At 31.2% G+C, this 13,261-nt stretch overlaps 1 protein-coding gene across 1 annotated transcript; it reads left to right on the top strand.

Moving 5' to 3' along the window:
• The first annotated feature begins 969 nt into the window (after window positions 1-969).
• On the top strand, window positions 970-2,830 carry LOC110601980 (AAA-ATPase ASD, mitochondrial). Its single transcript, XM_021739410.2, has one exon. It carries the CDS (start codon window positions 1,160-1,162, stop codon window positions 2,633-2,635), a length of 1,476 nt encoding a protein of 491 aa, XP_021595102.1. The 5' UTR covers window positions 970-1,159; the 3' UTR covers window positions 2,636-2,830.
• The last annotated feature ends 10,431 nt before the right edge of the window (window positions 2,831-13,261 follow it).

The raw sequence follows: 13,261 nt of genomic DNA, 5'->3' as shown, positions 1-13,261 counted from the left end.
ATCTAATTACAATTATTTCAATTTAATTTTCAAAATTAAATTAGTTTTTAATCCTTGAAGTCACAATTATTTATAATTTCGTCCCTCAATTTTGTAATTAATAATAATTTGTTCCCTCATAATCTTTTTTTCCTTTGTTTTTCTTTTTTTTTTCTCTTTCTTCTAGGTGAGATTAAAAATGAAATTTTAAAAATTAAACCATGAAATTATAAAATTTAAAAATAAAACTTAAATAATTATGATATCCAGAACTAAACAGTAATTTATCTTAAAATCTAACAATAAAATTGGCAAAAGGATCAACAACAGAAACAAAACAGAAAAGTAAATAGTTTAATTTTCAAATACAACAATTATTTTTTATTACGAGAAAATTTAAGAAATAAATAATAATTTTTTCATCAAACATTAATACGGAAGGGTATTGCATCAATTAAACAAATGTAATTGAAGCGAAATCGAAAATTAAATAACCTAATTTTCAAATATATTGATCATATTATTATTTAAAAAATTTAATATTTATGATATAAAAAATTTTTTAATTAATTTTTTAATTTTAAAAAATATATTAAAATATTTATACAAAAAATAAAATTGAGATTAATACTTTTTTTTCTCTTATAAAGAAGTTGCTAGCAAATGTAATTCAAAAATACCTTAGTTTCTTACTATAGAAGATTTTTTAGATTTTTTTATAACATTTATGAATTAATTAATAAAATTTTTAAAATTTGTAAAAAAATTAATATATTTTTTTAATTAATAAATTTTTTATAGTATAGAATCAAATTTTCTTGCTATTAAAGATTAGATAGTAATTTTTTTTTAAAATATTAACACGTCAGATCATTACATCAATGTCAGACAATTGTAATTGCAACTCGATCTTATGTCACAAGTGACATCTTCTAACTTGGCCAAGAAGATTATCTTAATTCTTAGCCTTCCACATCCTGCCTTTGCCGACTTCAGGCACCCAATTGAAAGCTACCATTCAATCCCAAAACCAGATTTTTGAGTGCGGTCGCCACGACAGAACCCAAGTTGCTATATATAAATGCAATCTCCACTTACCCTTTCCTTCATATAATCATCAAACTGGGATTGATTCATTAAGCTCTGAAGAACAGAGCAGAAGAGAGATTACTAAGGCAAGATGATTCACTTGAAGCAAGGTGATATGTTTGCTCAAGTAGGATCTGTGATTGCTAGCTTGATGTTCGTTTGGGCCATGTTCAAACAATACTTCCCTTATGAACTGCGAGATCGTCTCGAGAAATATACTCAAAAAGCCTTCACCTTTGTTTATCCTTACATTCAAATCACATTCCATGAGTTCATCGGCGAGCGTCTGATGCGCAGTGAAGCTTACTCTGCTATTGAGACTTATCTTAGCTCCAGTTCTTCTATGCAGGCTAAGCGGCTCAAGGCTGAGGTAGTCAAGAACAATCAGTCACTTGTTTTGAGCATGGATGATCATGAAGAGGTTGCTGATGAATACAAAGGAGTCAAGCTATGGTGGGCATCTGGGAAGAATGTTTTCAAGTCACAAACGTTGTCGTTTTATCAGATTACAGATGAGAAAAGGTATTACAAGCTCAGGTTCCATAAGAGACATAGAGATCTCATCATTGGGCCATACCTTAATCATGTCCTGAAAGAGGGTAGAGCTCTTAAGGTGAAAAATCGCCAGAGGAAGCTTTACACTAATAATGGGTCTTATTGGAGCCATGTAGTGTTTGAGCATCCTGCTACATTCAAGACACTAGCACTTGAGCCAGAGAAGAAGAAGGAGATTATAGATGATTTGATCACATTCAGCCAGGCAGAAGAATTCTATTCAAGAATTGGCAGGGCCTGGAAGAGAGGGTATCTACTGTATGGTCCTCCAGGGACTGGTAAGTCCACTATGGTTGCAGCCATGGCCAATCTTTTGAATTATGATATATATGATCTCGAATTGACTGCTGTAAAGGACAACACTGAGTTGAGAAAGCTTTTAATTGAGACATCAAGCAAGGCTATTGTTGTGATAGAGGACATTGATTGTTCTCTTGATCTCACTGGTCAGAGGAGCAAGAAAAAAGAAGAAGAAAAACAAGGGGATGATAAGGAACAAAAACCAAAATCACCGAAAGAAGAAAGAGATGGGAAGAACAGCCAGGTTACTCTTTCTGGGCTATTGAATTTTATTGATGGGTTATGGTCAGCTTGTGGGGGAGAAAGGCTCATCGTCTTCACAACAAATTTTGTAGAGAAACTTGACCCAGCTCTCATCAGGAAAGGAAGGATGGACAAGCACATAGAATTGTCGTATTGCAGCTTTGAGGCGTTCAAGGTGTTGGCTGACAATTACCTTCGACTTGAATCACACCACCTGTTTGATAAAATTAGTGCCCTACTGAAGGAAGCCAAAATGACTCCTGCTGATGTTGCTGAGCATTTGATGCCGAAGACTGTTCCTGGGAATGCTGAAGCCTGTTTGGAGAGTCTCATTGAAGCCCTTGAAACGGCAAAAGAGGAAGCGAAGTTGAAAGCCGAGGAAGCAGCACGAGAGAAGGAATCATCATCAGCAAAAGAAGAAGCAAAAGAGGCAGATAATAAGGACCCAATATCAGAAAAAGAACAGTAGCAATCCACCGCTTTTGAAATAGCCAGAGATGATGAAAATAGAACCAGTAGTATCCGTTAATAAACTTGGCAGAATTGGGTGAAGCAAATCAGTGTCAGAGGGAAGGTTTTTAAGGATTGAACAAGTAATTGTAGGCCATGTCCTCTGGTTCCATTCCAATCATTATCAATGTAATCCAATTCTTCTTTTGTCGAATGATGATGTCCCAATATTTGTATTAGGAAGACAATGTTATCTTGGTTAAAATAGGCGCTTTATCACTACAAACTTGGATACTAGTAAAGTAGTGCAGAACTGCAGAAAAGAAAAGAACTAGTAGCCACTTGCCAGTTATCCTTGTTTGTCATCCCCTCGTGTTCGCTGTGGAACTGTTCGACAGAATCCACAGAGAACCAAACATTGTTTTTCTGCATCGAGGATCTCAACCTGCTGGGAAACAAGGGCAGAGACTGACTGGGCATGACAACTATGGGCCTGGGCCTGTAGTTTTATCTGACTTGTTCATTTCTCTAAACTTGATTTATCCTTTTTTTTTTATTAAAAAAATAATTTCAATTAATAGAGATCACTACAAGATAAACATGAGGCTAAAAACAAAGTTGGGTCCAGAGCTAGAAAGAGAAACTCTGGTAATATTGAACCTTTGTCCTCCCATCATAGCTGCGTCCAGGAACCTAAACAGTTACGTAGCATCCAAATTTAAACTTGATTTATATTATTAATATTTAAATTTATTTTAAATTTAATTAAAAATTAATAAATTATTTAAACACATTTTAAATTTAATTATTATTATCTAAATAAAATTTAAATTTATTATTTTTATATATTTTAATTAATAATTTATATAAAAATATTTTTCATTAATATTATTCATTTAAGAAATATTTAAATTTTAATTTTTAGATAAAAACATATAAAACATTTATAAATATTATTATAAAATATATTTTTTATATTAAATTAATTATTTATATAAATAATTCGAGTAATTAGTACTTTGTATATAAAATTTAAATCTCCCCCATATATTAATTTTTAAATTTAAATTCATTCCAAATCTCATTATAACTATACACACTCTTCTTATTAAAATTGAATCAGTATTTAAAAATATTTGATTTATTAGAGATAAGTAAACACTCATCTTGTTAAAATTGAATCAATATTTAAAAATATATGATTTGTTGCTATCTCTAAAATTAGTATATATATTAAAATTTAATTTAATTTAAAATTAATTATATATTTTTACTCTATATAAGTATAATAAAGCACAATTGTCAAATTAAATATATATATATATATATATATATAATTAAAGTTTAATTAGAAAAATTATCAACTTAAGACAGAAATTCCATTGCCACTATAGTTTTATGCTGATATAGTTTCATAATATATATGCAAGGCTCATTTAATATTTAATCATTAAATTCTAAGTTTTTAAAAAATTTATATTATATTTATATTAAAATTAGAATATAGAATAAATCTAATAAAAAATTTACAGTAACCAATTAAATTTATTTATGAAATTTCAATTATGAATATATTCATTGCATTGAGGCAATACAAGTAATATAATATACAATAGTATAGTAAAAAATTAATTATTTCATAAAATCACTAAAATAACTTAAAATTTTCATAAAATTTAATTAAACAGATTTTTAGTAATTAAAAAGAAGATATTAAACTTACGCATATTCTAATAATATTATAATATAATTATGATTTGAATCCAGCCGAACTTGAAAAAGAAAGCCTTTCTAATCCCCCAAGCCATGGATAGGTACTAACACTAAGTAAAAATCTTCTGCAGCTAGCTCTTCATCTCTCCTTTCTTCAAATAGCTTCTCTCAGGTTCATCTGAGTGCTTAATCAAACCTCTAGGCACACCCTTTCGTTTCGGTTCGGAAATGGAAGAATCTTTCCTCACGCCCCCTTTCCTCTTCCCTTTCTCTTCAGGATGGGCATTCAGTCGGTTCAGTTCAAAATTAAACCGAACCGAACCAAATGAATCAAAAATTATAATTTTAGTATTTATAAAAATCGAATCGAATTAATTTTGGTCAGAAATTAAATCAAACTGAACCAATTTGATTCAGTTCTATTCGGTTCGATTTGATCGATTTCAATTTTTAATAAATTTTTTATTTTTATACTTTATTTTTAATATTTTTAAATTTAATTAAAATATTTTAATTTTAATATGATCTAATTTCTCAATATTATTGAAAATAACACATTATTATTATTAATCGGTTCAGTTTGATTTTTTCAATTTTTTTTCTGATCAAAAGCGAACTGAATCGAAATAACTAAAATTTTTAAAATTAAAAACCGAATTAAACCGAAATAAATAAAAAAATCAAACCGAATTTTCAAATTAATTCGGTTTGATCGATTTTTTCAATTTGAACCGAATACTATCCACCCTTACTTTCACCGGTCTTACATGAACTAAGAAAAGCAATAAAGTTTACTTGTTAATGGATGACTAACCAATTTTAGAAATTCCAACAAAAAACCTTCTTTTATTATTACAAAAATTTTAGATTTCACGTTTAATTGAATTGCATAAATATGATAATCTCTTTGATGTATATAATAAGTATAAATATTATAAATAGTTAATTTTATTAAATATAAAAATAATATTTTAAAAAAAATAATATTAATCTAAAAAATTAAAAGAATAAATAATTGTTTAAGAATAATACTGAAAAATTTTAAAAATTATATATGTGTATCTAAAAAATAGAAATAAATAAAATTAGTTTCAACGAATTAATAGTTTTAATTGAATGAACCAATTTTATATAGGATTTCAATAAAATTTAACTAAACCACAATTCTTTTCGACTAATAAAAATTACTACTTTATCAAATCTAGTTCCTATAATATTCCAATTCAATATACTTAACAATTAATTAAAATCAATTAAAATTATTAATTTAGTAAATTAAGTTCGTATATGATTTCAATTCCATTAATCTTTAACTATGCAAATTAAATAATTTCTATTTATATAGGATTTTTTTATAAAAATATTAATTTCATTTTTATTAGAATATTGATTTTTATTTTCTTAAATTAGGCTGAATATATAAATATCACTCGAATGAAACTTTTCACATATATATATTTATGATGTGATTAATTTTTATACTCACGTTTAGCAAATTTAAATATAATTTTATAGTATTTTTCCAATGCTTTTATATCAATATTTTCATTTGGTAAATATATAATTTTAAAATTTCTAGCTTTTAGTTAATTTTTTTAAAGTGAAGTTGGAATTTATTTTGAAAATTTTGGAGATTAAAGAGGTAAGATGTCTCACGATTATTAGACTATGAAAATCAATCAAAACTTAAAACCAAATTATGAGAAGTAATAAAGAGAAGAAAAAGATGAGGCCAACCCGTGAAAATTTTTTTAAAGTGATGTTGGAATTTATTTTGAAAATTTTGGACGTCAAAAAGGTAAAATGTCTCACAGTTAGACTATAAGAATCAACCAAAACTCAAAACCAAATTATGAGAAGTAATAAATAGAAAAAAAGATGAGGTCGGCTATGAGAAATGAGTTTCATGCACGATTTGTTGTAAAACACATTTTAAGTATCTAAATGGCAATAGGTCTCATGTAGGGATGTAAACGGGTAGGGTACCCGTAAAATTGAAAGTAACCAAACCCGAACCCGATTATATATAAAATTTCCGAACCCATCCCAAATCCGTTCAGTATTTTAATTTTACTACCTGTACCCGTTCCAAATCCGATTAACAATACCCGAACCCAATTTTTTTAAATTCAATTCAATGAAAAAAATTTAAAAATTTTGATATTTAATCCAAATATCAAACTGAATTAGAAAATTTGCACAACACAAATATCAACCTCAATTATCTATTCAATGTAAAACTATCCCTAAGATATGCACAACCCAACAGTAGAAATATTGGAGAAATGCCCAGCAGTAGAAACATTGGAGAACAATAATCAAATAGCAAATAATTAGATTTTTTAACAGTATCCAAATAATCAAATTAATAGTTCATAAATTCTAAAATTCTTTAATAGCAACTAAAAATTCTTTAATAACATGCACATAAAAGATCTTAATTATCAAAAAATTTGATTGCAAATTTGAAGAGAGTTCCAGTCAGTGAAGTGGGGGAGAGAAGCGTCAATCGGAAAGAGTAGATGTCGAGAGAGAAGGAGATGTCCCCGATGCCGACCAGGGAGAGGGAAGAGTTGTCTCCGACTGAGAAGTGGGAGATGTGGCCACTGGAGAGAGAGAATGAGATATCGGGAGAGAGAAGATTTATCTGTCGACTGGGGAGAGAAAAGAGACATCGCCGGTGTTGTCTCCGACTGAGAAGTGGGAGATGTGGCCACTAGAGAGAGAGAATGAGATATCGGGAGAGAGAAGATTTATCTGTCGACTGGGGAGAGAAAGGAGACATCGCCGGTGTCAACTGGGCTACCGGCACTCGTCAGTGAAGTGGAGGAGAAGAGAGGCGTTGACTGGAAAGTGGGACTGTGGGAGATGTTACCGACTGGAGAGAGAAGGAGATATCGATGACTGGGGAGAGAGAAGATTTATCATCGCTAGGGAGAGAAAGGAGACGTCGCCGGTGCCGACTGGCCTGTGCCGGCAGTCGTCAGTGAAGTGGAGGAGAGAGGCGTCGATTAGGAATTATGAGAAGGGAAGCAGGGGAGAGAGGCGCCGACAGAGAGAGGGAAGTAAAAATGAAAAAAAGGAATTAAGGATTAAGGTTAGGGTTAGTTTTGTTATATACTAATCGGGTTCGGATAACGGGTATCTGATCATCTAATTCCGAACCCTACCCGAATCCAAGACGGGTAAAATTTTTCAAATCCGAATCCGTCCAAATCCGTTTTGTAAAAATTCAAATCCGTCCTAATAGGGTTTGGACGGATCGGGTACCCGTGAAACCCGCCCGCCTGACATCCCCAGTCTCATGAGACGCTGTGAGAGAGAGGTTTCATGCATGGCCTAGCCATGAGGTACACTAAACACCCTATTTTCACCCAATTTAGCTTTAAAAATTAGGTTTAAAGTGTAGAGAATTAACTCTCCCATCTCCAAAGAGTATATAAGTATCATTTTACTCATTTTATAGGAGCTAGCAACCCTTTAAAGAAACTCAAAAATCCCATTCTCAGCCACCATTTCCAGCAAGAGAAAAGAAGGTGAAGATCTTATAGGGAAGCAATATTTCAGGGATAGAATTTGTCTCCATCATTAAGAGTTTATCTCTCTCCTATTTTAACTTTTTTTAGTTGTATTTTTGTCATATTTTATAATGATAGTTGGGTTAGTTTTTAGAAATTTTGTTAGGAGTTTTAAATTTATGTAACTAAACCCTAATCTCGGGTGCTTGATGTAATTTGAACATATAGATATTCTTTTATTTATTATTTATGTATTAATTTTCTTTATTAATATAATTATTTATTATTTGGACTTAATTCTTGAGTGCTTTTATGTGCTTGAATGTTGAGATTTATGATGATTACTGAAAGGAAAAATTATAATTTTGTGGAAGATAGTAGGTAATATAGGACTAATAATCTAAGTGAAGCAATATGATTGGATCTATATGGTTTTATGTTACAACTTGAATTAATGAGTTAATTGAAATTTGTTCTACAATTAGAAGATAGAGTTAATATTTTAATTAATATTTTCATTAAATTTTAGAAGAGAACTTGAAAATTTAAGTTAGTAAGCATTACATTAATAATTAAATTTGGATTATTAAACATAAATGGAGTTGATTGTTATTCAAGTGAAACAAAGTTTCCTAGAATTTCAATTAAATGAGTTAAATTCATCATTGCTTATGGTTTAGGACTCTGTTTATGGTTTAGGATTTTTCTAAAATTAGTGTAATTAAATTTATATTAATTACTTTACGCATTATCTTTATTAATAGTCTAAATATTAATATAATTAATATAAATTTTTACTATTCAATCACAATGGGAATAATATTTTTCTTGTCATTTTATTACTTATTTTGTAATTTCGTACATTTGTGGATTTCATATATTAAATTTTTAATTCGGAAACAGGACTCATTATATCAAAAATACCTAATAATTATTAGTAATTTAGACGTAATTTCTTTTAAATTACTTCTTTAAATTTGTTATTTTATTTTCTTGAATCTAGAGGTAGAGTTTGAGAAGTGCAACTAATTCAGACTAATTGTAATTTGATATGGAAATTAAACGTGTTTGTAGGAGAAATAGAAAAAAAAGTATGTGAAAGAATAAGGTCGAAATCAAGAGAAATCACAGCTATGGTAAAAAAAAAGAAAAGTCGGTACCGAAAGAGATGCAAGAACGTTGAGAGATTATAGTCGGTATCGAAAGAGATGTAAGAACGTTGAGAGATTATAGTATACCTATAGTGATTGGGGTTATCTCAAGTATAGTGAGACAGCAATGCAAACTAGCAACTATGAAATTAAGTTGGTAATCATACAAATGATTCAAACATTTCTTCAATTTGAGGGATTGGTTCATGATGATACGACTACTTACCATTTTTATCTTTTTTGAAATTTGTGATATTTTTAAACATAATGTAGTGTTAGAAGGTACTATTTGAAAATATTTTTTATATTTATTTTGACATTGTAAAAAAGTTAATCAATAAAAAATATTTTTTAATAAAAATAAATTAAATCATTTTATTTTAAATGAAGTTAATTTAAATTTTGATAATCTTATAATATCTATAAATTTGTCAATATACTTTATTTATAAATTAAAATTAAATAATAAAAAATAAATTATTTTTTAAAAAATATTTTCTACAGAAAATATTTTATAAATACAAGCTATTTTTCAATGGAGCGTCAATATAAAAATTCTCAATTACTTCTAATAACTTGTTATTATTTTTTCATTAGTTATAATTATAATGTAAATTTGAAGACTATATACACACACAACAATTTGATGGTTAAAAATCTAAGAGAAGATAGTGATATATTTAATTTAGGAAATATATCAACATATATATACACCTATTTAATAAACTTTTGCTATTTTAGTTAATTGTGGGAGCTAATTATTTATTTATTGATTAGATATATATACTTAATACGTGTAAAAATTACTCAGGATTATATATATATTATTTGGCGAAAAGGCTAAATTTTCTCCTAAATTATTTGATGGGTTAAAAATAATACATATAATTTTTTATTTTAAATTTATTTTTTAAACAAAAAAAATTTTAATTTGATTTTAAATTATATATTAAAATACTAAATAAATCTAAAAAGTAAAATAGACTAAAAAAATATAATTTATACTATTAAATTTCGATTTGACGCTCATTAATATTAAAAAGAATAATTTTATTTAATTTTTTAATAATTACTAGCTGAAAGAGTATGAAAAAATTATGTATTTCTATTGTGTACATTTTATTGAGATATTACATCTATATATACAAAAAAGTATGAGTTAATTATGACAAAAATAATAATTATCATAATTATACTAAATAAATTTTCTATAATCAGCTAACAATAATAATTTAAAATTAAATTTAAATAAAAAATAAAATTTAATACTTTTAAGTCCGCTGTATAATGGATATAATTTTTAAAACTGGATGTTGTTTAAATTAATGGGTATGCATAAAAGCATTTTTCAGTCATGATTGCAATTTTTGGTTGGAAATTGATTACATACATAATGAAAAGAATCAGCCTGCTTTTTAGTTAAAGAATCATTAGTTAAAGCATGCATGCACCTTTCAGCTGCAAAAACTTCAACGCATTTAGATCACTTTTACCTTTTTTTAGAAAAAAAAAATTCTTTTTTCAAAATATTCCCTGTGATGCAAAGCGACTTTTGACTGAATTTATTTTGGAATCCTTGACGTTGATCTTACAACTGAAATTAATAATGTAGTATCACTAAATGTTTTACAAGCATGTGAGTTAATTATTTATTATTTTATTAAATAATTTAACAGTTTTTAAAGTGATGTATGGGATCCAAAGGTAAGTTCAGACTATACTTTTGTAAATTTGATTTGTCTACTCCCATTTATTTTCTTTTATTTTCTTTTTCTTTTATTCTAGTCACGTGTAATTGTCGTCTTGCGCTCGAACTTTTCTGTCATAGTCACGCTAGTTGTACGTATGAAAGTGCTGCATCTTTTCCTATCATCAGACCGCTATATAATTTTATTCGGCACCATCTGGACATGATCTCGAGCATCACAGAGTCTATTATTTTATGGGGCCAACGGATATTCGAAGCCAGGTTCTCCACATGTAAGTCTGTGCCTAGTTCGGCTCATCAAGATAGGCTCAGGACTTGTATATGGAGTAGGCCCATGTATTGGGCCCTGATAGAACTAAGCCCAACCTTCCTAACGCGGGCTCAGACATGGCCAGGGTGTCCAAGACCCGATTGTCATCAAGTGCCTCTTTACCCACTCATTAATTATTATGAGGGGGTAAATTTTGAGATCTCAATTATTACCACGCGGCTCTAGGAGAGTTCTGTCAAAACTTCTCTTATTCGCCTTTACCTATTTCAAACTTACACTACCACTTTCACTCGTTGCTCTGCCTCTCGTGCTGCTTCTGCTATTTTGTTCTTTCTCTTCTCTATAATTCTTGCTTGTCTAATCCGAGGTACATCTTACTCCTCTCATGGCTTCTGTTAGAATTCCCAATATAGTGGGTCCGGTGTACTCTATTACTCCTTTCTCCTTCTTCTACTACTGTTCTCGCGACTAATCTAACACTGCCATCTTTAGAATTAGGGCTCCTTTTCTTAATGAATGAATTGTTCTCCCCTATCCACTGCCGGCGGGTTTGATAGATACTCAGCAAGGGCATAACTTGGTTTTTTTTCATCAAATAGAGCGACTTCAGGCTGATCTTCCCCTTTACTCCTTTTTTTATCGAGATTTTCTATCATTTTAGGGTGACTCCTCAAATATTGTCCCCTGACTCTATTTTGTTCATATGCTGCTTGGAGTCCGTCTGTTTGTGTTGGGGTTTTGCCCCTTCTATCGAGTTGTTTTGTACATGCTTCCATCTTGTTAGGTCTACCCACAGGTTTTATTACTTCGATCCTTAGGCTAGATTGTTTATATTTGGGGGATACAAGGACTCGACTAAAGGTTGGGCTACAAATTTTGTGGTTGTCGAGCTAAGGAAAGCTTAGGGTTTAACTGGGATATCGACCTCTCCTGGGGAGAAGTTTCTCATGGCTGTAATGAATTCCCTAGGCTAAGCCTGGTAGATCAAATTTTCTGTAATACCCGGCTAGACTCCGGTATCGAAATTCCTACCGTCCGGTGGAATCTCGGATGTCGAAAACCTCTAGAAGGGTAAAATAATGTTTTTATAAAATGTTTTAATGAATTTTATGATTTTAAGTAAGAAAGAAGCTGAGTTTTGAATGAAAAAGACTATAGAGGCATTCCCAGGTTCGGCCGCGCGAACCTCATGTTCGGTCGCCGAACATTGGATAGTTTAGGAGGGCAAGTTAGGCTTCCGAAAGTAGCAAAGGTTCGGCCGCCGAACTTGCATGAGTTTTGAAGGCACTTTAGGCTGCCGAAGGGTGGTCTGGCCAGCCCCTATATAAGGGCTCCATGGCCTAAACGGGCGAGCTTTCTTCCCCTTTTCGGCCAACGGTGAGTCCATGCTCTCCCATGGTCGTTTTTGATGTTTTTCCTCCAATCTTTCGAGTTTTAACGAGTTTTATCTTGATTTGAAGATATTTGAGCAAAAAGAGTGAAGTTGGTGACTTGGAGACCAAAGGAGCGAGATCTCCCCCATCTCCGAGTTGGATCGTCTTCCCTCTCGATCTTCAAGAGGTAAGAGTAGATCCTCACTTCTTTTCATGTTTTGGTTAAGTTTCATGAAAGTTTATGGGGTAGAAATGCATGTTTAGATTATTATTGAGTTTATGGGTTTATGTTGAGCTTTTGAGCAATGTGGGTTGTTTATGTATGTTTGATGTGTTGTAGTTGGGGTTTAGGATAGTTTGAAACCCCTAGGAGCTTATGTATGTGTGTATACATGTTGTACAATAGGTAAATGCATGATTGAATGGATTGGGAGGCATTTGTGCATGAAAAAGGCTGGGTTCTGCCACTTTGGGAGGACTCAGGTTCGGCAGCCGAAGGCTCTTTCGGTCGCCGAACCTGCCTGTGGAGGCAAGCCTTTGGCTGCCGAACCCTGCCCCCGAAAGCTAACTTTCGGCTCTAGAAAGGAGTTTCGGCCGCCGAAGGTGCCGCCGAACATGCATGATTTTCGTCTCTGGAGGGAACCTTCGGCCGCCGAAAGTGCTGTCGAAGGTGCATGACTTTCGGCTCTGGAGGGACTTTCGGGCGCCGAACCTGCCGCCGAAAGTGTCCTGTTCAGCCTTCCTTTGCATGATTTCTAAGATTGTTTTAAGGTGTTTTAGGGGGTTTTTGGGGAGTATTTTAGAGTCATGTTCATGTATGTTTGGTCCCTCATTTGAGTCCACCTGTGTAGGTTCGGACCCGAGGAACCGAGGACCCCAGCAGTGAGTCAGCTGCTTCAGTGTCTTGTCAG

The sequence above is a fragment of the Manihot esculenta genome, chromosome 15, assembly GCF_001659605.2.
Source record: "Manihot esculenta cultivar AM560-2 chromosome 15, M.esculenta_v8, whole genome shotgun sequence".
In the NCBI taxonomy this organism is placed as follows: Eukaryota; Viridiplantae; Streptophyta; class Magnoliopsida; order Malpighiales; family Euphorbiaceae; genus Manihot; species Manihot esculenta.
This window is presented reverse-complemented; position numbering and strand designations above follow the sequence as displayed.